Source organism: Lissotriton helveticus, chromosome 3_1 (genome assembly GCF_964261635.1).
Source record: "Lissotriton helveticus chromosome 3_1, aLisHel1.1, whole genome shotgun sequence".
NCBI classification, from domain to species: Eukaryota; Metazoa; Chordata; class Amphibia; order Caudata; family Salamandridae; genus Lissotriton; species Lissotriton helveticus.
Genome location: NC_136061.1, coordinates 1,673,252,842 through 1,673,276,043, shown reverse-complemented (window position 1 = coordinate 1,673,276,043; position 23,202 = coordinate 1,673,252,842). Strand labels below are relative to the sequence as shown.

At 49.7% G+C, this 23,202-nt stretch overlaps 1 protein-coding gene across 1 annotated transcript in view; it reads right to left on the bottom strand.

Annotated features, from left to right (window-relative positions):
• Positions 1 to 23,202, bottom strand: part of THSD7B (thrombospondin type 1 domain containing 7B) — a 1,994,218-nt gene that overhangs the window by 935,974 nt on the left and 1,035,042 nt on the right. Inside the window, exon 10 of the mRNA XM_078682458.1 lies at positions 6,459 to 6,574. Within this exon, the coding sequence (XP_078538584.1) occupies positions 6,459 to 6,574 (116 nt within the window). The remainder of the gene's footprint in view (positions 1 to 6,458; positions 6,575 to 23,202) is intronic.

Here is a 23,202-nt window from a genome sequence, read left to right as displayed (position 1 = left end):
ATCCAGCAAAATTCTTCTAACTACTGAGTGTGCACAACATACCTTTTGCTCGTATACCTGGAGTGGGGGATCAACTGATTTCAAATTCAGACCAGAGACTAGAATTGATCATAGATGCACATGAGAGTTTAGCTTCTGCTCATGCAGGTGGTCATCTACAGCTTCACTACTACAGCAATGATATTGGTGGACAGGTTTCTACAAACAGACCAAGCAATATGTCATTAGCTGTGACGTTTGCCAACAAATAAAAGCTTTTACTGCAGCATGCCTACCACAGACACATCTCCTAATTTTCTAACAAGCCTTTGGTTTATGTGTATCTCACCCACTGTAGGCTAGTAAACTCTGACAGCTCCTTTAAATATACCCTATTTGCAGTACATTCATGTTCTATATTCCTATGAGTATTGCACAGCGATCAGCTTACACTCGAACAGTTATTAGGGATCTGCAATTCTTCATTGGGATATATACAGTAGTTGTGTTCTACGCGCTCCAGGGACCAGCGTTTGCCTCTAGGGCTTCCTGGGTTGCCATGGGTAACCTGGGTGTGGGTGTGCATTATTCCTCCTGATATCATCCTGAGGAAAATTCTATAGTGGGGAGATAAAACTGTGACTTAAACCAGTCTTTAACAGCTAGAGTATTAGGTTCAGGTCATAGTTAGAGCCATCATATGTATGGAGTCCAGAGAGCTTCAAATAATCTGCCTAGAAGACACGTGGCCACCCAGACTTCCTATGAGGTCCTGCTCGGCATCCAGAAGTGTGTTCCAAACATTGATAATCCTGGTGCAATGGTGGCAGACACACCTTTTGACATCAATGAATGTTTGGCTGTCTTTCAGTTACTGAAAGACTTCCAAGATGATCATTCAAATTAACACATAAAACGTTTTGCCACTGAAGGAGTGAATTTGCAACAAGCATCTCTTGTCTGGGGATCTAGTTCAAGAATGAAGTTTTGACAAGAAGGAATTCGGACCATTTTACAGACCAACAGTGCCAGTCCTGACAGTTGAAGGTACCAGAACAGTACTTTTGCCACCCCTTGCTGGTTGTAAACACTAAAGCTTTAGCCTAAGAGATCTTATCAAACGACACCATGTGGCCAGTCCTACACAGTATGCCACGAGGGCTCCTGTTTCTTCCCACTACCTTACAGGAAATCCCTTTACAAGCATTAACTAATACAGAAATCTCTACTCCCTGCTGGGGATATCAGATACTGAGGTTTGCTATTTCCAGTTACTACCAACTCCATACTCAAAACGTATGTGTATTCACAGTCTTTCCCGTAAAATTACCTGTCCCTGAACACCAGTAATACCAACTTACTAGGGATTTACAAGTAAAATAAATATGACAATAGAGTATATGCCAATCATGCTATGTTGACTTGCAGTGGTAAAATGTGGCGAGGCAAAAACCAACCACAACTGGATCAGAAAACAGGAGGGTGTAGGGAAAAAAGTCTAAGGATGACCTGGCAGACAGGGCCAAGTGCAAAACCTATTAATTGTGATATGTTTACCCCTTTGTTTCCTTGGGGAGTGTTAGGGCTCACATTAGTGAAAATTAATCAGGTGCAGGCCAATTTTACCGTGTTTTAATGATTGAGAACAAGCTCGTTAGCACTGGTTAGCATTGGAAAACTGCATAAAGTCCTAAAGCCAACATAATCTAATTTCAGCAAACAGGAAGGCAAAAGGTTTGGGGGAAGATGACCGTAAGGCTGACAGGTCAAAAACATGGTATGTTATATTATCAGTCTAACAAGCAAATATGACACCACAGGAGGGGTGTAGAAAAATGCACCTTCATGTAGGCATACAAGAATCAATGCAATGGACCTAGGTAGTCGAGTGGGAGCTAGAGATAGCTGATAAGAGGGCGTAGGCAGAAGGGAGGTGAGAGATAAAAGGGATGAGAGAGGGAAAGTCAAAATGATTGACAATATCACGAATTTCATGAATGTGAATGAAAGAGCGAATCCACAAAAAATGTCTGCAACTACACTTTTGTTTTTGAAACAAGTATGTTTTTGACACAGACTGAATCGCTAGGTCGAACTGTAATAACATAGCAGCCAAGTAGTTCTTTGGTCGGTATCGCTTAGCATATTGGAATTTCTTAAACCTTTGAGAATAGTGGTAAAAGCAAAACTACAAAACCCAGAATGGAATATGCTTTTGTCTGAAACCCAGGACTGGTTGATGGTATCACATGACATCCATCGACTTGGAAGCCTTGTGGAAAGTACATAAAGCTCAGTTGTGGTTTTGTGCTTTTTCTGGAGTCAATCAAGGGTTAAATAGTTCAGTGACAAAAGACAGAGATGGTCTCATATCAAGTTTGTTTGTGAGAATCTCGTTGCTAATATGTGCACACTAGCAATCCTTAGAAAAAAGAAAAAGGGCATGTTAAAATGAGCTTATTGAGCAGAACAATGAAAGCCTACAGGGATAATTTCTTAGAGCAAAGTGATTATTTGGTATGGGGGGCGGACGTAAAAGTCACCAAATGTACATGCCCCACATGACGCCCAGAATCCTGCATTTATTTTACAAGAGCCTTTTTATTGTAACTTTTATAAAGCACTGTGCAATTCAACAATGCACCTGCATTTTAATTCCAACACATCGCACTGCATTTAAATGCCTCCTGGAACTTTCTTTCCATGTATACTTCGAGTGGCTGCACCTTGTCTGTTATACAGCACTGTGCACTTTAACTGTGCACCTGCACTTTAGCTCAATAATGCTCATTGCACCTTATCGGTTATACTTGTATCTAACTCTTATCTTGATCCGGGCAATGGTTAGAGGAGTCAGAGGTGGGGTAGGGGTTCTGGGTGGGGCAGGAATTGTGTAAGGAACTCTATAAAATAAATTTAAACAGGCAAGCGTTTATTCGCCGGTTATTTTAACAATTGTTTCTGAATATTAGTGCTCAGCAACTAACCAGCAGCTCGTGGTGCTGCTCACCGGGGGGGGGGGGGGGGGCTACAATCGATTCAAGGCCCCCTACAAACAGTTAGGGGGCCTACAATCGTGATCTGGAGGCAATGGTTTTAATGATCAAGCAATAAAGATATTTGAGAGACCCTCTACATTCATGATTACATTCAGAGCAGCAGCTAAATGGATCTGTAGACATGTGAAAAGAAAACCAATGTGAATGTGGCCCTTAAACTGCACTCAATCTACAGAGAGGTGTGCCATGACTGCAGATCCTCCTTGAAGCACCCAGCTTGAACCGTTGTAGCACGTGTTAATGTTTCGGGCACTATCCTTTCAAGGGCCACCAGCGATCTATGCTTTTGTTTTTCCAAATGGAGCTCTCTACTTGGCACACATTTACTGTGCTTCAGGCAGCGCTCAGACTACTGTTTGTGCCTTTGTATCAAATGCGATAGTTGCACTAAACTGATTACACAAAACAATAGGAACTCAAAAGGTCAATGGGGAAAGTCTAAAGAAACTGATACATCTAACACATCATCAACATGTCAGTTATTTGTGATGTATTATTATGCATCTTTGATTACCCAGCCCAGCTACATGGTTCATCATCTATTGTATGATACTTCACTACAGCTGTTCCTACACCATCTACACATGACAGACTCCTAGGGGCACCTACTTATGTAAAACAAATGTCACACCCAACCTTACACAGCATCATAATCACTTTGAAAATGAAACCGCTGGTTAACCTTATTTATAGATGCTTGTGGCAGTACACCAGAGAGCTAGGTATATATTTGCCACAGTCAGAAATGATAAATGAGTGTCACTGTGAACTGCTCCAAAGGATACCCACAAGACAGAAAGTGTGTTCTTAAGCTTCATATTAAAAAAAAAAACATTTTTACATTTATCAGACATGAGGTATGGGTGAAGAATCAGAAATTGTGTAACAATTACTCTTGCAAGAGCCTCTAAAAATGTCCAAATATGCTTGTTGCACACCTCTCCCTTCAGCAAGAGGTAGCACCAGAACAAACCAGACCACGGGCCTGATCCACAGAGTTATACTTATATTTTTGTGTAACTTTATGATTGCTTGTTATTCACAAAGGTATTTTGCTAGTAGTATCTTTATAACTGCAGAGTGTCCGCACAAAAAGACATAGGCATTTGGAGCCAATAGATTCTCCACACAGTCAAAATCTTAAAACTTTGGAGTCTCTTAACCTCCAATTAGATGATGTGCTGAAAGAACCTAAGAAGGTTAAAGACCATTCATTTTTCTTTTGTTTCATATATAAAAAAAGACCAGTTTCTGGCAAAAGTAAGAACATTTGTTCACAAACGTTTTTAAGCCTCTTTGTGGTCTTCAATATTAGCAAGCTGTCATCTACAAATAGCAATATGTATATCTTCTCCCCAGCCAGAATAGAAGGGCCATGAGTTTGATCCAAGAGATGTTCTATCACATCATTACAGTAGGAGTAAATATGGTTAGTGGCAGTATGTGCCCTTTGCATACTCTCTTGGTAACTGTTAAAAGAATCTGTGGACTCTACACTGGTGCCCCATCTTACTTTTGCATAGTTATTAGAGTGCGCTTGAAAGAATAATTTAGCAAATATCCTGGAATATCGCTATCAAAGTATTATCTCTACCCCACCCCATCAAATCCACATCAAACTTGAAAAATACTACTTTGAACTTTAAAACCTTCAAACCTACAGAGACATATGATTCTTGCATAATTGATTATCTCAATCTACGTCATGAGAATCTCAAAGTCAAACACATACATTCAGAATTCTATTGTCACCCAACTGGAAAACATCTCATGAGAATCATTCCAAACTCCAAACACTTGAGTGCCACAGTAGGTGTCCGGTTTTCAATTATATTTTGGGGTTATGATTATTTAGTTTGCTCAACTGTAAAGTCTTACTATGTTAAGGAATGATCAGAAGGAAGACAATTAAAAGATCCTTGGATACTGGATGCAGATGCTATTTTTACCATTTGTGGTAATACCATTTCTCTGTACTAAGGAAACTCCATGAAACTACTTTAGACTCATAAGAACAACTTTCCATGTACGCACTGACTGCAATATTGTGAATGATAGACCTGTTTTATGCTCCATGTTTGTTTATTAGCCACAGCATGGTACCGGATGCACCCAGAGGTGTGCTGCTATCCTGGGAATAGTAGTATATTGTATATAGTAGATAATCACACATTCAATGCAATGAATTTGTTCTCTGTTAATATGCAATACAGCTGATAATGTTGTCAATTGTGACCATCAAAATGGCAATTGTTTTATCAGAGAAAAGCGAAATGCACCCAATACCGTAGTTTGAGTATCAACATCTACTGTGGCATATGTATCACTATCCTAACACTACCTTCTGATCATGATTGTTGAACACCTCCTGGAGGTTATCTTCATAATAGGAGTGATTATATGCTTCAGCTGTTGGTTACCAAAGGTAGGGATGGTTCAATGTCTCTCTCCTGCATTGTTGTTATGCTTTTGAGTGATCTGTCCTGTTGCCTGGGTTGTCATGAATTATGGAGAATTGGTATACTTGCATATTATTTTCAAGATTTTGTAAATATGGGCAAAATACTGTGTCAGATAAAATCTGATGATTTCAATATTGTCTAAATTATTTTATGACTGTTATTCTTTGTACCAATATGGACTTAACAATACAATATTAAGACACACACCACCTTTGATCAAACCCATGCGCAAGTCTGCATAGTTATTCATGTTCACCCGTGCACAGCCTTGCTTTAGAGTAAATAAATGTTATTTACAGAAATACTGCTAATCCATTTCAGAACTTCCTAGTATCTTAAACACTTGGATAATGAGATGACTGCATGATATTTTGAACACTAGCTGTTACAGGTACTTTAAGTCACACCAGGTCACTTACACTGGATTATAGATAATGATATCTCTAATGTTAGCGACCTCACTGTATTAGAGTGTGTAGAGCAGTGCATAAGTTTCATTGTTTAAACTGGCAGGCGGGCAGTAGCGACCTTTGACGCTCTGCCAAAAATTGCAATTGGGCCTGAAATCTAAAAGACAAAATATTGTAAAATGAAAGTTTGCCGTCTTTTCCCAGGCGTAATGTGTGAAGGAAAACCCCAAAGGTGTGGGTTTTGCCACAGCTTGTTAATCTCTATTTAGAATGAACCTCCTGTTACATAGTTAATGCAAATATAAGAAGTTAGTGAAAAATAATAATATTCCTTTAAAATCATGTGAAAATGTAGGTTATGTGTGAAGTTTTACCTATTTTCTCCACCACTTTGCTTATTTTATTTGTACAGCAAATAAACTACAAAATGGCTCTAGGTTTGTGCATCGTTAGTAACCTCTTCAGACAGTCTCAAATTACCTTGAAGTCATTTTACATCACTGGCCTTTAGTTAGACAAAGTCTCAGTTTACTTGAAAATAATTTTACCTTTTTGGCAAGTAGTTGGGCAAGGTGTCCAGTCACTGAAAAGTGTAACAACACAGTCTATTTTACAGGGAAGTAGACATGGGCGGATAGTTTCAGGCTTCAAATAATCTGGACACCTATAGAAAAAGACAAATATGAAATCCATAATGCATTTCCACAGAAACTTTCACAATTGCTCCAGTCATTGTAGTAGAATGTACCTACCGTCTTTAAAGCCCAAGTTAGTTTAATTTAAACGATTTTAAACAAAAAGAGTATATATATATATATATATATATATATATATATATATATATATATATGTATATATATAGACAATATCATGAGACTGAGTCTGATTAATCATGAGACTGAGTCTGATTAATCTAACTTTGCACTACAGGGCATCGCATCACAATAGACACCATTAATTATAAACATGACTAATTGGTTGTGTTCTGTAGGACAAATTTGTTGTCACAGTCAAATAAAGTTTTCCAACTGCTAAAATTGAGAAACGTTTCACAACATGAAGATATTCTCCATACAACACATGAAGCCACATAATTACGGAACAAATCATATTCGTTTTCAGGTAGTACTACTACAGCTAAATCCTATTCATGTAATTTCAGATATCTTGCTGTACAATTATCCAAGTGAATGTTCTCCTATTTAACAATTCATTTCATTTCCAATCTTTATTTCGGCCATTTGGCCATAAAAGATGAACAGTACACATATACATCACAGATAAATCAGTTCATAAAGAGATAAAACCATTGGAATGCATGTACAAAAATGCTTAAAAACTGTGGATCTAAAATTTTAAGAAGGACCCAACATCTTTAAAATACGATTACGCGTATGCCAAACCTTGGTAAAAAATTTTGTTAATGCGAAAACAGTTGGGCCAGAGACATCAGATTTTAGAATCCTATACATTGGTGCATATTCCCTGCAGCCCATATTCCTTATCAGTGGGAGGAGCCAGTATTTTCTAGCTACCTTGTAGGCTGGACAGAAGAAAGCCACGTGTAAGTCGGTTTCCTCCATAGCATCACAGGCCGGACACTGCTTTGTAGTGGAGGATGATGACCAAGTGCTTGTAAAGGACCGGAAGGGCAGCGTGCCGTATCTCCATTGGAGAAACAGCTTTCTAGCGAGTACAGGGGAGATAGGATCCAATACCTTCTCAAACCTATAAAGGTCCTTGCTTTGCAAAAACACAAAAGATAAAGACCCTTCTGCCTGTAAAGCTTGGGCCCTAGCTAGTTTTTGTTCATGGTATATATTAGCCAGGGACCTTTTGGAGATGTTTAATGCGGCATTCGCCGGCTCCGTCCATAAGTCAGGGAGCCCTAATTCCATACAAGTGGCTTGGATGTTTTTGACCCAGGGGATGCAGAGCGCTTTTGGATGGTTCAATAATTCGATCAATTCCGCCCTGTATTCTGCCAGATCATTACTGCTCCACAGCCTACGCCAGAAGGCAATGGGTCTCAGGCTTATTTCATCGGCTAGCGGACGTAGGCCCAAATCAAGCCTCAAGGGGAGGAGCGGGGTACTGGGCGGGAGTGCGGCTATCTGTCTTATAAACTTGTTTTCCGTTAATGACAGACTCCGACAAGGTGTATGACCCCACAATTCCGCCCCATACATGATCGCTCCCCTAGCCTGGGCCTTGTATATCTGGATTAGTGCCCCCAATGGGCGGTATGATGAGCCGGTCATCATCCGGGCGATACCCCCAGTAGTTTGTGTAAATTTGAGGTTTGCCCTAGTCTGGTGGGATCCCCAAGACATGGTTTCGTTAAGAGTCACACCAAGATATTCAAAGGTGGCTACTCTCTCGAGTCGTACAGCTCCCAGTTGCGGATTTGGCCGCAATTTTTGGCTCGGATTCAAAACCATGAATTTGGTTTTTGCCGCGTTGATTTCTAGCCCCCTGTCTGTACAGAAGGCTACAAAGGAATCGAGGATCCTCTGTATCCCCATTGGGGTTTTGGATAACAGCAGGGTGTCATCCGCAAACATAATTGCGGGCACCCTGCTGCCATTCAATTTAGGGGCGTCAGTATAATCAGTGGCATTCAGGTGGGCGATTACCCCGTTGACGAAGAGGCAAAACAGGGTCGGTGCCAACACACAACCCTGTCTTACCCCCCGGCCAACGGGGAATCTATCGGTCAGTTCCCCCGACCGCCCACACCTCACTCGGGCGTAATTATTGTGATGCAGCCTCTGTAAGATTAATAGGATGTCCGGGGGAACGCCCATCTCTGCCAGGACGCTCCAAAGTTTCCCCCTAGGCACCAGGTCGAAGGCGGCCCGTAAGTCCACAAAAATTGTGTACAGACTACCGCCCTCGAATTTTGCTGCCCTCCAATAGATAAGGTTCAATCTGAAAACCTGGTCCACTGTGGATACCCCCCTCCTGAATCCCGCCTGGTAGGGACTAAGGGCACCCACCTCCTCCATCCAATCCTGGAGCCGATTCAGCAAAACCCTACCAAACAGTTTCTGTGCTACGTCTATTAAACTGATGGGTCTGTAGTTGGCTGGGAGCAGAGGCGAGCCCTTTTTGAAGATGGGGACCACCTCTGCCCCCAGCCAAGTACTAGGGATTTCCATGCCGCCAAGGACTCCATTGAAAAGGGCAGTGAGGTAGGGCGCCAAGACAGTGGGCTCCTGCTTAAACATATCCCCAGGTAAGCCATCCAGTCCCGGCGCCTTTCCAGAAGCCAGACCTGAGATGGCAGCAGTGACCTCACCCAGCGTTATTGGCTCCCTCTCGTAGCCCGGCCAGCCCGCCTCACTGACAGCAGGAGATTCTCCCGGCTCAGAGCTGTATAAGGACTGGAAGTGTGCCTGCCACACCCCCGGAGCAATGTTAGGCTCTAATGCCGATTGTAAGTTCCCCGACCCCCCGCTCACTATCCTCCAAAACAGACAATGGTTTTGGATCGCTAGGGCCTTGGTGAGTTCTTCCCACTGATTTTCCTCCCATTCGGCCTTAGCGTGGGCAACAAGTTTCTTGTAGGCTCGCCTACTTTGTTTTAAGCTATCCCCCCCAGCCCCTCCTTAATTAGTCTGAGGAGTTCTGCTTTTGCCCTTCTACATGCTGGGTTGTACCATGATATTTTGCCTTGCCGCGCCTCTCTTGGCTTTCGTGAACTACAAGAGAGATGAGGGGCCGCAGCTTTTATAAGGTCCTCGTGGGCCTTGTACAATTTGGCCTGGGAATCTTTGTCGTTTGCCTCGGTATCCAAGCTCCCCACAGTTTCCAAGATGGGAGTTATCCCATCATAGAGCATGGGGAGTTTGTTCTTGCTTGTAACCAAGTGCTCCCACCTGATTCTTCTCCTGCTATTATCCAGGAGAAGAGCAGGTTTGTTCCCTTCCGCATTAATCGCGAGAGCTTGGGGACCAGGGTGGACAAGGTCAAGCTCAAGCGGATTGTGGTCACTATCGGTCCTCTCCGTCACCCTAAAGTCCTGTATTGTCGGCCACTTCACTATTTGGGCCAGGACATAATCCAGGCGAGACTCTCTTCCCAGTCTGTTATAGGTGGTTTTACTGGGTATGTCAGATTTCATTCGCCCGTTACAAGCTCTGATTCCAAACTTTAGGGTAAGGGCTGTGATTTGTAGTGCTAGTGGGGTCCAAGCCTTCGGGGGGGGGGAGCTTCCACTAGGGGCACTGCCCATCTGGCCTCTTCTTCCGATGAGAACCCCTCCAGAAGACCAGGTAGTGGCTCAAAGTGGGAATTAAAATCCCCTCCCACCACATAAAATGAATCACTCAGTAATTCAGATATGTAATTCGAGAGTTCATCTATGGTCGGTGATTCCTTTACATTTCCCACTGGCCTAGAATAGATGTTAATACACACAAGTTTAGCTTGGTTAGGCCAGGATAATGAAACCACAAGGATGTCTTCAGAATTGGCTGACAGCCGTGTTGCCACGCAGCCCAGATGAGATTCAACCCAGGTCGTAAGCCCCCCTGATGGACGGCCTTTGCCTTCCCACCTAGCTGGAATGAAAAATGACATGTAGCCTTGGTGACCATAATCCTCTCTGGCCCAGGTTTCCTGGAACATACATACGTCTCCAGTCTCGATGTAATTTACCCAGTCCGGGTCACCCAATTTATTGGCCAGTCCAGCAACATTCCAGCAAATTAACCTCAAGTGTTCAGGGGTGTTAGTTGTCGTGCCAGAAGGGTTGAAGGGGATGGTTTCAGACACTGTTTCAATCAAGAGTTCTGACGCATTACCAACAATAGGGGCAGGTGGCTCAGGAAGTCTGCCGGAGCCATTATCCACAAGCACCGGCTCATTCAGTATTCCAGATGCATTGTCAACATTATGGACAGATGGATCAAAAAGTCCACTTGTGCCATTATCCGGAGTCACTGGATCATTCAGTGGTCCCGGAGTTTTGCCAACAGTCGGGGAAAATGGCTCAAAGAATGTGCGGGAGCCGTTATCCCGGGGCACTGGGTTGTGAGCGGAGAGTCAATCAACCCCATCCAAGCCGTTCAAGCAATTAAAACGGTTGAAGTGGAAATAGGGTGTGTCCGGCAATTGAAGATTTGGGCGTTGTGCATAATCCTTGAGTCTGCGTCTATGTTCCACCCTTATCCATTCATCATGCGATGGAACATTGTGCATGCGAATAGGAGGGAAGAAGAAGGATACTGGAAGGGTCTGAATAGTAGAATCCAGTGAACGATTTACGCCTTCACAGATATGCAAGACAGTGCCCGGATCTTTAAAAGTTACCAAAATACAGTCCCCTATTATTGTTTTTCTGGCCCTCCCTAACCAAGGGACCCTTCTAACCATAATGATCTCATTGTTAAAGTGTGATCGTAGGGGTCAGTTCCAATTTAGCCATTTAATGACCTTTTTCTTTAGGGATTGGTAATCTTCATGTTCTCCTGTTCTTAGATGGGGGGCGCCTGCTAGTACCACCGTTAGACTATTAGCTTCTGGCGGGAGATCTGGTCTCCGTAGTCTTGGGGCTGGCCGACCCGGGGAGAATGCAAGGGCGCTGCCAGCTTCTTGGTGGCCATCATTGGTCCCTATCTGGGAGCTTTGAGGGGCAGAGACTGTTGATTGTGAAGGCCTACTGGATGAATTATTGCGCGGGGCCTCGACTGAAATAGCCATTAGTGGCTGCAAGGGGGGAGCGGAAGGCGCGCTCGGAGGGGGGACTTTATTTGCACCCTGTGAGGCTCCTGTTTTAGGAGGGTTTCCTACGGGGAGATAAGGTCCCACATTTTTGGATTGCTTACTAACTAAGGTGTTCAAAGTAGTAAGGGATGTCTCTAGTAGAGTGAGCCTAATCTCGACTTTTTTCAGGCTATCGCTAATGGGCTGGAGAAGGGAACGGAATAAGAATTCTATACTCCCTATAGATATGGGCGGGGAGTTTGTATTGGATGTATTGGCCACTGAATCACTGTTAATAATAGCTATGTTAGAGCTTGGGACATTAGAGGGGACAGCAATAGGCGCGGTCTCATTATCCTTCCCAAATTGGAATACGTTTGTATGTTTTTTCCCAAAATCTAAATGGGATAGTTTGGTTTTCCCCCGTCCCCCCATTGACTTCCTACTGCGTTTGCTAGGTGGATGCCTATGCAACTCCACCACAACACTTGGTTTTGACTTGCTCTTCTTATTTATATTCAAAGCGGGAGTTTGAGTAACCAGATTCACTGGGGTAGCGCATGTCATGGGAGGAGTTGTGTCTGTGATCTTTTTAGGCACCATACCGGGGGTGCTTGGAATTTCCCGAAGTAAAAGGGGGAAATCCTCAAGAGGAGGGGGATTTGAGCTATTGGGGGGCGTACCTTCCTCTTGAGAGATAGGATACGGGATAATTTCTGTCAAGGATCTACTCTTCATGGATTCAATGGAGCGCCGTCGCTCCGCCCTACGTCTCTCTAGGGAGTTTTCTTTGGCCCCATCTCCTTTGGCAGATTTAAAATAATTGTCCAGCGTCCCTGTGTTGCTGCCCCCCTCCCTTGATGGAGTTTCACATGCTGCCGGCGAAGGCATCACCTTAGTCAGAATGGAAGTTGGAAGTAAAAGGTTAGGGGTATGGCCCAGCCCGGCCTCCTTTGGCCCCTGACGGCCACAGACGGTCCCGCCCTTGTCCCGGGCTTCTCCCGGGACGCTCCCGCACGCTCCCGCTTAGCGGGTACTGACCTTCCCTTAAATGGATAGTCCGTAAGATTGCAGGCGGGGCGTGGTGGCCAGGGAGAGCGGCCAGGTGACGGGAGGCGCGGTGTGCAGAGGCTTCTGGTAATCGAAGTCCTGCCCCGCACGCTCGCAGCCCTGGACCTGCCCACGCAACACAAACAGGCTCCCCTGTAGCTCGGGTGCGCAGCGGGACCCGCGAAGCGGGTTCCGCAAGTAGTATGCAGGTAAGAGGGGTCCAACAAAGTCCTCGACCCTCAGCAGACAGACGGCAACAAAAACATAGGTTTCCCACGTCGGTCAATCCACACGAGCCTTTTAAGGTTGCAGGCGGGGCGTGGTGGCCAGGGAGAGCGGCCAGGTGACGGGAGGCGCGGTGTGCAGAGGCTTCTGGTAATCGAAGTCCTGCCCCGCACGCTCGCAGCCCTGGACCTGCCCACGCAACACAAACAGGCTCCCCTGTAGCTCCGGTGCGCAGCGGGACCCGCGAAGCGGGTTCCGCAAGTAGTATGCAGGTAAGAGGGGTCCAACAAAGTCCTCGACCCTCAGCAGACAGACGGCAACAAAAACAGAGGTTTCCCACGTCGGTCAATCCACACGAGCCTTTTAAGGTTGCAGGCGGGGCGTGGTGGCCAGGGAGAGCGGCCAGGTGACGGGAGGCGCAGTGTGCAGAGGCTTCTGGTAATCGAAGTCCTGCCCCGCACGCTCGCAGCCCTGGACCTGCCCACGCAACACAAACAGGCTCCCCTGTAGCTCCGGTGCGCAGCGGGACCCGCGAAGCGGGTTCCGCATGTAGTACGCAGGTAAGAGGGGTCCAACAAAGTCCTCGACCCTCAGCAGACAGACGGCAACAAAAACAGAGGTTTCCCACGTCGGTCAATCCACACGAGCCTTTTAAGGTTGCAGGCGGGGCGTGGTGGCCAGGGAGAGCGGCCAGGTGATGGGAGGCGCGGTGTGCAGAGGCTTCTGGTAATCGAAGTCCTGCCCCGCACGCTCGCAGCCCTGGACCTGCCCACGCAACACAAACAGGCTCCCCTGTAGCTCCGGTGCGCAGCGGGACCCGCAAAGCGGGTTCTGCCAGTAGTATGCAGGTAAGAGGGGTCCAACAAAGTCCTCGACCCTCAGCAGACAGACGGCAACAAAAACAGAGGTTTCCCACGTCGGTCAATCCACACGAGCCTTTTAAGGTTGCAGGCGGGGCGTGGTGGCCAGGGAGAGCGGCCAGGTGACGGGAGGCGCGGTGTGCAGAGGCTTCTGGTAATCGAAGTCCTGCCCCGCACGCTCGCAGCCCTGGACCTGCCCACGCAACACAAACAGGCTCCCCTGTAGCTCCGGTGCGCTTCGCGGGTCCCGCAAGTAGTATGCAGGTAAGAGGGGTCCAACAAAGTCCTCGACCCTCAGCAGACAGACGGCAACAAAAACAGAGGTTTCCCACGTCGGTCAATCCACACGAGCCTTTTAAGGTTGCAGGCGGGGCGTGGTGGCCAGGGAGAGCGGCCAGGTGACGGGAGGCGCGGTGTGCAGAGGCTTCTGGTAATCGAAGTCCTGCCCCGCACGCTCGCAGCCCTGGACCTGCCCACGCAACACAAACAGGCTCCCCTGTAGCTCCGGTGCGCAGCGGGACCCGCGAAGCGGGTTCCGCAAGTAGTATGCAGGTAAGAGGGGTCCAACAAAGTCCTCGACCCTCAGCAGACAGACGGCAACAAAAACAGAGGTTTCCCACGTCGGTCAATCCACACGAGCCTTTTAAGGTTGCAGGCGGGGCGTGGTGGCCAGGGAGAGCGGCCAGGTGACGGGAGGCGCGGTGTGCAGAGGCTTCTGGTAATCGAAGTCCTGCCCCGCACGCTCGCAGCCCTGACCCTGCCCACGCAACACAAACAGGCTCCCCTGTAGCTCCAGTGCGCAGCGGGACCCGCGAAGCGGGTTCCGCAAGTAGTATGCAGGTAAGAGGGGTCCAACAAAGTCCTCGACCCTCAGCAGACAGACGGCAACAAAAACAGGTTTACATTAACAATTGCCTACAACGGTGGCCAAGCAGCATGGCCGACAGGACGTGAGCTTCACCAGCTCTGTCCGTGGACCCACGAAATCCTGCGAAACAGATCCTTGCTGGACCCTCCAAAGGGGTGCTGATGGTCCAGATCCTCTCTGAATGAGCCTGGGACCCCCATATTGCAGGGAGAGCCTCCGGTGCCCCGCCAATACCGCCGAAGCTCGGAGCGGCGATCTCGGAGCCCCGCCTGCATCTACGCGAGACCGCGGACTGGGCCTGCGCGATAGTGTAGCGCTGCCTGCGGCCCGCTTGGAGAAGGCGTCCTCCGGATCCGGGGTTGACCGCGTCCCCGTCTGATCCCCCGGTTGGTGTGAGGAGTGGCGAGTGTCCGGACAGGTTGGTGGAGGGCCGCCCCGGGGTCCGGTGACTCCAGCTGACCCGTGAGCGGGGTTGTGGTGCCCGCCCCTCCCCCATTGATCCTTTGCTGCGATGGAGCTCCCGCTTCAGACGCGCAGCCCCGGGTGAGTGCTTTTCTGGTCCCTGGGGCTTGCGGAACTGTTGGTGTACTGGGGCACTGTGGACGCCGGGGGCTCGACGCTGGCCTGGCCGGAGCTGTTGGCCTGGGCCTACACGGAGCGCCCCTGTTGGCTTTTGCGGCTGTGGGGTCTGAGGCCTCCGTCCCCTCTGCAGAGACTGTGGCGGCCTTTACACGTGGGGCCTGGACCTGCGGCGGTCTGCCGTGCTGACCTGCGGGGGACCCTGACGGTTTGGAGCCTCCCCCTGGACTGCACACCGTCTTGCCTGGCGAGTGGCGGTGGCATACGGACTGTGGTGCCCCTGGCCGGTGCCTTACCCCTGGACGCTCGGACATTGCACTGGTTGCAGGGGTAACAGTTGGTTGGCTGTTTTGTGCTTGATCACCGGAGATCCTCCCGCCCGGCCCGGTGAGTGCGTCCTGAGGTGCTGGTTTCCCCATTTTCTATCCTTTTTCTTTCGTGGTGGGAGTCACCGCCTGGACTGTGTTTGCCTGCCGCCTCCTGCTGCACTGTCCTCTCTTGGCTTTGTCGCCGGACCCTGTACCTGACCGGTGGGGCTCGGCGGGACCTGGCCGGGACGCTTCGGGGGAGCTGACGTCCTGCCCGCCGCGATGACGACCCGCAAGGATAGAACTGCGAAGTCCTCCCAGCCCAACACCATTGTGCAGTATACCACTCCACGGCTGCCGTCGCAAAGGATCACAAGGCAGACGGGGCCGGAGGATGGAGGGGATGACCCGCATGAGCCTTCCCGGGCGGAGATCCTTAAAGCTATCCAGGGATCCCATTCTGCCTTGGAGAGGCAGATCGAGACTGTGTCGATAGATGTGAACCTCCTCCGGACGGATCTCCGCAAGGTGGCGGACAAGGTTTCGGATGCGGAGGGCAGCATCGCACAACTACAAACTGAAGTGGCTTCCTTGCAAAAATCGGTCACTCACCTGACGTCCGCTGCCCGCGCGCTGGAGAGAAGGGCTGAGGATGCGGAGGGCAGGGCCCGTCGGAGTAACATCAGGGTCCTGGGCGTTCCGGAACGCCTTGAGGCGGGAAACGCTGAACGCTTCCTGGAGTCATGGATCCGAACCCAACTGTGGCCGACCGGCCTGTCCAGTGTCTTTGTCATTGAGAGGGCGCACAGGGCCCTGGTCCCCCCTCCGCGTCCGGGCGATCCCCCTAGAGCCCTCATTGCAAAGATCCTGAATTACAAAGATCGTGACTGTATTCTGCGGGCCGCGAGGGAAACGGATCCATCACCATTGAAAATAGCCGGATTTCCATCTATCCGGATTATACCCAGCAGGTGCAGGAACAACGGAAATCCTACCTGGGAGTGAAGCAGAAACTTCGGGACATGAAGCTCCAATACATGCTCCTTTACCCAGCCAAGCTCAAGGTGCTCTACCAGGGGCGCGCTCACTTCTTCGAGTCCCCGGCGGAGGTGTGGGAGTGGCTCGAGATCCGAGGAGATGACCTACCCCCTCGTGAGCGAGGCGGCCCTCGTGAGACATGGGGGACAAGACCCCCGAGGCGCCGACGTGGCAGAGGGAGGCGCAGATCTGGATCTCGGGGTTCTGCCGAGCCTCGGATTACGGTGGGGGAGGATGGGGCACTTCACGTGAGAGTCCCGTCGGGGGGAACCGCTCCAGAGACACCTGAGGCGCCTGCTCCTGGTGAGATCCTGGTCCCGGATACCCTGCAGGAAACTTTGCCGGACGCACACCCCGCTCCTCCGGTGATTCCGGAAACTGCCCTCTCCGGAACACATCCTGAGTGAGCTCTGGCATGAGGTACTGTCTTGTTAAAACGTTCTTGCCCTCGGAGGTTGGGTGGGCCTCCCCCTTTTTGGTTACTGTCGGACCACGGCTGTCTGGCCGGTGCTGGGAACCCTGGTTGGTTGATTGTGCAGAGGATTGATGCTACGTTGGACTGGGTGAAGTGACACGGGGTCCGAGAGTTTATGGCGTACTGTCGCCCAACATTGAGACTGTTTTTCATAGACATTCCCGGAGGCTGTCCTGGAACATTGGGTCCTCGGGGAGTTGGGGGGGAGGGTGGGTGGTTCTGGTTGGTTGTGTGGGGTGAATGGGCTGTATGGGGTGGCTGTGCACGTCCTGGCACTGGCAGGGGGAGGGCAAGGTGGCTTTTTTGGTTGTTGCTGTCCTTTTGCTCGTGGGTGGGGGTGGGGGGATTGTTTCTGACGGGGTGTTGAACCTCACTGTTTTTGGATGGCGTTGGTACGGGGAAGGCGTGATAGAGCGTTCTCTTGTTACACCATTCCTGCTCATGGGTGGGGGAGGGGGCGGGATTTTTTCAGGGGTTGTGTGGTTGGGGGTGCTGTGGAGTTGGGGTGAGTTGTGGGGGGGATTTGTTTTTGGCATAGAGTGTACTGCGGTTCGCGCCCCTGGGAGGCTGCTTGCAGAGGTTGTACTTGGGTGCCCGGATGGGCGAGACCAAAGCTTATGGGATTCAAATTTTTAACCTGGAACGTGCGTGGCCTGGGTACTTGCTCCAAACGACACAGGGTGCTGTCCTTCCTTCGCCGCCATGGTGTTTCGGTGGCGTGCTTGCAGGAAACACATATGAATGAGGAGGGTGCTCTTAAGTTGGCGAAGAAATGGAGGGGTCAGTTGTTCCATTCCTCCTTCTCTACCTATGCTAGGGGGGTCCTGATCTGGGTGGCGCCCGGGGTTCCCCTGGCGGTTCAGTATGTCGAGGCGGATGTTGAGGGTAGATATATTCTTTTACGAGTGAAGCTGGATGGGAAAGACTTCCTGCTGGTGAACTCTTATGCACCTAATGTGGATGACCCGGGATTCTTTACCGGCTTGCAGGAGCTTATAGTGTCAGACTTAGATGCCCCCCTCCTCTGGTTTGGGGATTTTAATTGTGTACTGGATCCACTGCTGGACAGGCATCCCCCCCGCGCGGGTACGAAGCCTCGGATGACGGCACGTCTCCGTGAGGTGATGGATAATCTGGGTGCAGTCGATGTCTGGCGCCTCAGTAACCCGGGACTGAAAATTTACACTTGTTATACCCCCACGCACAACACGCATAGTCGGCTCGATAGGGTCCTTGCTGCCAATCTTGGTGCGTCTATGTTCTTATCGATCACGCATCAGGCCCGGTTTTTATCCGACCACTCGCCCGTGACGTGTATGGTACAATGGGTGGACCGGTCCTCCCGTCCGAGGACCTGGCGGATGCCAGGGGATCTTTTACAAGACCCGGTGGCCCGGGACCATGTGGAGACGTCCCTGCGTAACTACTTAGACCTGAATTGGGGAGTGGGTGAGGTTTCTTTTGCGATCCAATGGGATGCTCTGAAGGCAGTCGTGCGAGGCGCATGTATGGGGCTGACGTATGGCGTACGTAAACAGCTGCTCCGCGAACTCACGTGTGCTGAGGAGCGCCTCAGCCACTGTCAATCCCTACCGGACCCGGATGGGCTGGACCTAGAATCTGAACGGACGGCCCGTGAGGGAGTTCATGATATCCTGGACCGGCTAGATAGGTTCACCCTTGGCCGCTATCGACAGCGCCTCCATCGTGAGGGGGACAAGTCGGGCCGATTGCTGGCCTGGATTCTCCGGAGGGAGTCGGCCCCTGCTCGGATCGTGGCACTGAGGAACCCTGCTGGGGACCTGGTGCACTCGGAGCGTGATCTCCTTGAGGTGCTTTGTACCCATCTACAGAAGGTCTATACCGCCGACCCCCTGGTAACGGAGGCATCGTATCAGCCATACCTCTGTGACTTGCCTCTCCAGGCCCTCTCTAAGGAGGATGCTGAGGAGATGGACGTTCCGCTGACGCTTCATGAGGTCAAGGTGGCGACGGTTTCCCCCCGGAGTTTTACCAGGCGTTTGCGGATACCCTCGCGCCTCACCTCCTGCAGGTTTACCGTGAGGCATTGGAGCGTAGCGTGCTCCCGCCCACCATGCAGCAGGGTGAGGTCTGCATGCTCTTGAAACCGGGTGGGGATAGCTGTGACCCCGCGGCCTACCGGCCGATTACTTTAATTAATACCGACGCGAAAATCCTCACTAAGATCTTGGCCACCCGGTTGGCGCCACATATGGTGCACCTAGTTCATCATGATCAGTGCGGGTTCATCCCGGGCCGCAATACCGCCATGAATCTCCGGCGCCTGAACCACGTTCTACATGAAGTGCGCAACAGGGAGGAGCCCCAGGTCCTGGTCTCGATAGACCTGGCTAAGGCCTTCGATACAGTTTGTTGGGGGTACCTGTTGGAGGTGCTCCGGTTGGCAGGGGTGGGACCCCTTTTCTGCGCCTGGATCCGTATTCTGTACAGTGCACCCACAGCCAGGGTCAGACTTGGAGCGGCCCGCTCGGAGGAGTGGCAGTTGGGCAGGGGCACCCGACAGGGGTGCCCCCTGTCTCCCCTCCTATTCGCACTGGCAATTGAGCCCCTGGCGGTGTCACTCCGTGTGGAGATGGCGCCCTGGGGAATACGTGTAGGAGATGGGGTACACTTGGTCTCACTCTACGCGGACGATGCACTGTTCTACCTGACCTCCCCTCGGGAGTCGCTGCCGCTACTGTTAAGCCACTTAGAGCGCTTTGGTGCAGCTTCTGGGCTGCGCCTTAATCCTGAAAAGTCCCTGATCTTTCCCCTTGCGGGCTGCGGTGAAGACCCCAGTGTGGGATTCCCGCCCCTGGGACTGCGGTGGGAGATGGAGGCTTTCCGCTATCTGGGGATCCAGGTGGCAGTCTCTGATGAACAGTTGCTCGCCCGGAATGCCGACCGTGTCCTTACTTCCCTACAGGGGTCTGTGGCCTTCTGGAGTACACTTCCGCTCTCTCTCATGGGACGGTTGGCCATCTCGAAGATGGTGATGCTGCCTAGAGTATTGTATATACTTCAGAACACCCTCTGTCCTCTTCCCCCTCGTATCTTTCACAAGCTTAATACGATGCTCACCTCCCTGCTATGGGCGGGCAGGCGCAGCAGAGTTGCCTTGCGCACGTTGGTCAGACGCTGGGAGGAGGAGGCCCCACGATTTGATTAATATTATTACGCGGCCCAGCTCCTACCTGCTGCGCGCTGGTTCGCGGGTACGGACAATTGGGAATTGCGACTCCTAGCTGGTAGCGCAGATGAGAGGGCGTTGCAGGTGGCTCTGATGCGTGGCAGAGGAGCGGATGACACGCTGCCGTACATTGTCCGACACACTGCGGGACTCTGGCAACGAGTTGTGGAAAGGGTGCTGAGACGGGCCCCTTTTCATAGGGAGCTACCAGTATGGATATTAGCGCCGGTCACACTAATGGAGGAGCACATGTCGTTTCGGGAGTGGCGTGAGGGCGGCTGTGACACCTTGGCGGATCTGTATCTGGATGAGTCCTTCGTGTCCCTGGAGAGGGCTACGGAGGCCTTCGGCCTTCCTGGGGGTCAATACCTCCACTATAGAGGCCTGCAGGACATGGCAAGAGTGACCTGGCCACAGTTTCCTGAGGCGCCACCGGTGTCCCATACTCTGAATATCCTGCTGTCGTGCGGCACAGGACGGAGACTGATAACGCTGTTGTATACGGCGCTGAGATGTGACTCAGCCCCCCCCGATATCCCCGTCCTGGGCGGCGTGGGAGGCGGACCTAGGGGTCGCCTTGGACCTGGGACAGCGGAAGCGGATAGGGACGCTCACCATGAAGGTGTCGTGTAATGCACGTTTTAAACTGATCCATTTTAATTTCATGCACCGCACTTATGTAACCCCAGTTGCTTTGCATCGCATTGCTGCGGATAGATCGGATGCCTGTCCTAGGTGTGGTTCAGTCGGTGCCGGATTTCTCCATTTGGCCTGGGAGTGTCCGCTGGTGGGAGACTTTTGGAGAGTAGTGGTGGTACACATCCGGAAGGTAACGAGTCTGAATCTTGACCTAACCCCGCTCCATTGTTTGTTAGCCCTGGTCCCCAGGCCTAGGAAGAGGAATCTGTCATATAAAATGCTACAGCTGCTCTTGGTACTGGCTAGAAGGAGGGTGGCTATTACCTGGATGGGACAAAGGGCGCCAGACGTGGCACTGTGGCTTCGAGATGTGGGGGAAGGGACATTAGCTGAAGAGACGCACATGCAACACACGCGTAGAGATGAAAGGTTACCGGAAGACTTACTTGCATGGCGTATGATGTGCGCTGTGGGGTCAGCTGACAGCGACTCTGATGCAACTAGTGCAGCGTTGTTCTCATCCGAAGAATCAGGACCTGAGGAGGGGGCGGCGGGAGGGGGGGAGGGAGAGTAGGTGGTGGAGTAATACCCTGTGGACTGCGCACAAGTCCCTTATTGTCGGTGTCTATACTAGCATTGTATCCCGAGGATTTTCTTATTGTATCTCCTGTTATATCTGCAACTGTTGGAGCCATACTAGGATTGTGAACTGTGTACACCTGTATCTATCTATGCTGATGCCAATTTTTGGGGGGGACTGTACTGTTCAATTTGCTGACAAAAATAAAGTTTATAAAAAAAAAACAATTGCCTACAACTGCAACATAAAATTGAAAATGCAGTAATCGCAGACAAAAAACTAGATAGCTTTTGTTGACCTACACAGTGACTTTGATCTCGTTCCAAGGGAGGACTGGGAGGTGGAAAGTTCTGACCCGGGTGCCCTGAAATATCTTGTTGATGTCAACAGGAGTTTGCACCAGAAGAACTGTGCGCAGGTTAGCTACACAAACATGGGCAGCTGACAGGATCAATACTGGTTATGTAGGGGGTAAGACAGGGCTGCGTTCTAGCCCCAACCATCATTCTACTATGCATTAAGGATACGGTAGCTCAGTTACAGAAGCACAGTCACAACACAATAGGATTAGTGGGTAGGAAGATCCTGGTCCTCCTATTCGCAGACAACACTCTACTCGTACCCTAATTCCTTATTGGTGTCTTCTGTGAGCAGAGAGGGCTTGAGATCAACCTTCAAAAGATCAAGTATATGTTCTTTAATCCTAACCATACAACCCACTCAAACTCATCTTGGAACTATGCTCACCTTGAAACTGTTTCGACCTTTGAGACGGAGAATTTTCTTTAGTCGGCACAGATTCACAAGAGCAAGCTGAAGCTCGAACATTATGTAGGAGGCATCTTGAGGGGTTTCAAGGGTTCTAATTTTCGACCAGTATATCCGGGCCATCCACACTTTTAACGCACAAGCACTAGGAAGGTCTTTATATGGGGGAACATTATGGGGACACAAGAAGATCACTGCATTGGAGGTGGGTGAAAACCAAATCTTATGATTTTTTTAGAATCCCCCAACTAGTACCCCACTCCTGCCACTACAGTTTGTCTAGGCCACAGGTCCATCGCCCACAAAGCAGCCCTTAGACCTTTGCAGTATTGGTGATAGCTATGGGCCGCTATGGAGCCAGTTCCATATTGGGTGGGATTGGAGGAGCTACTTAGGCAGCCTGGAGTTTTCAGGATCCCCTGGTTTGACCACATCAAGACCTACCTGATAAAGATGGGATGTGCACACCTGTGAACTAATCTGGGAGCTAAGACCAGTGTGTCAAAGGCTGTACTTAAGGGGAGTTCCTGAAATTTAAAGATACCTGACTTGTGGAAGAACATATGGACTCCATTGAACCCTCATTGGCGAAAACCTTGGAAATAAAATTTCGCTTCGGGACCTTACCTGCACCCATTTACTGCTAAATGAGGGCAACATGATACAGACCCAGACATGTCCTGCACTTTCGGTCCCCAGACAAAGGAATGCATTAACCACATTATATTTGTCTTCCAACATTATTATTACCACAGATCATACTGGCTGTGTCATGTTTTTTACTGAGAGTGTAGAGAGCTTGACAGGGCAGGGTGAGGCCCTGAAAACTGTATTGCACATACCCTTGTTGGAGGTAATGTGACACATTAGAAATATTTCAGCTCCACCATCTAACTTAATGGCCTTCTTTAATGAGGTGCTAATTTTTTATCGGATTCCAGATGTATAAGCTATTTGTCTATAGCCTGTTTTGTGAAATTTT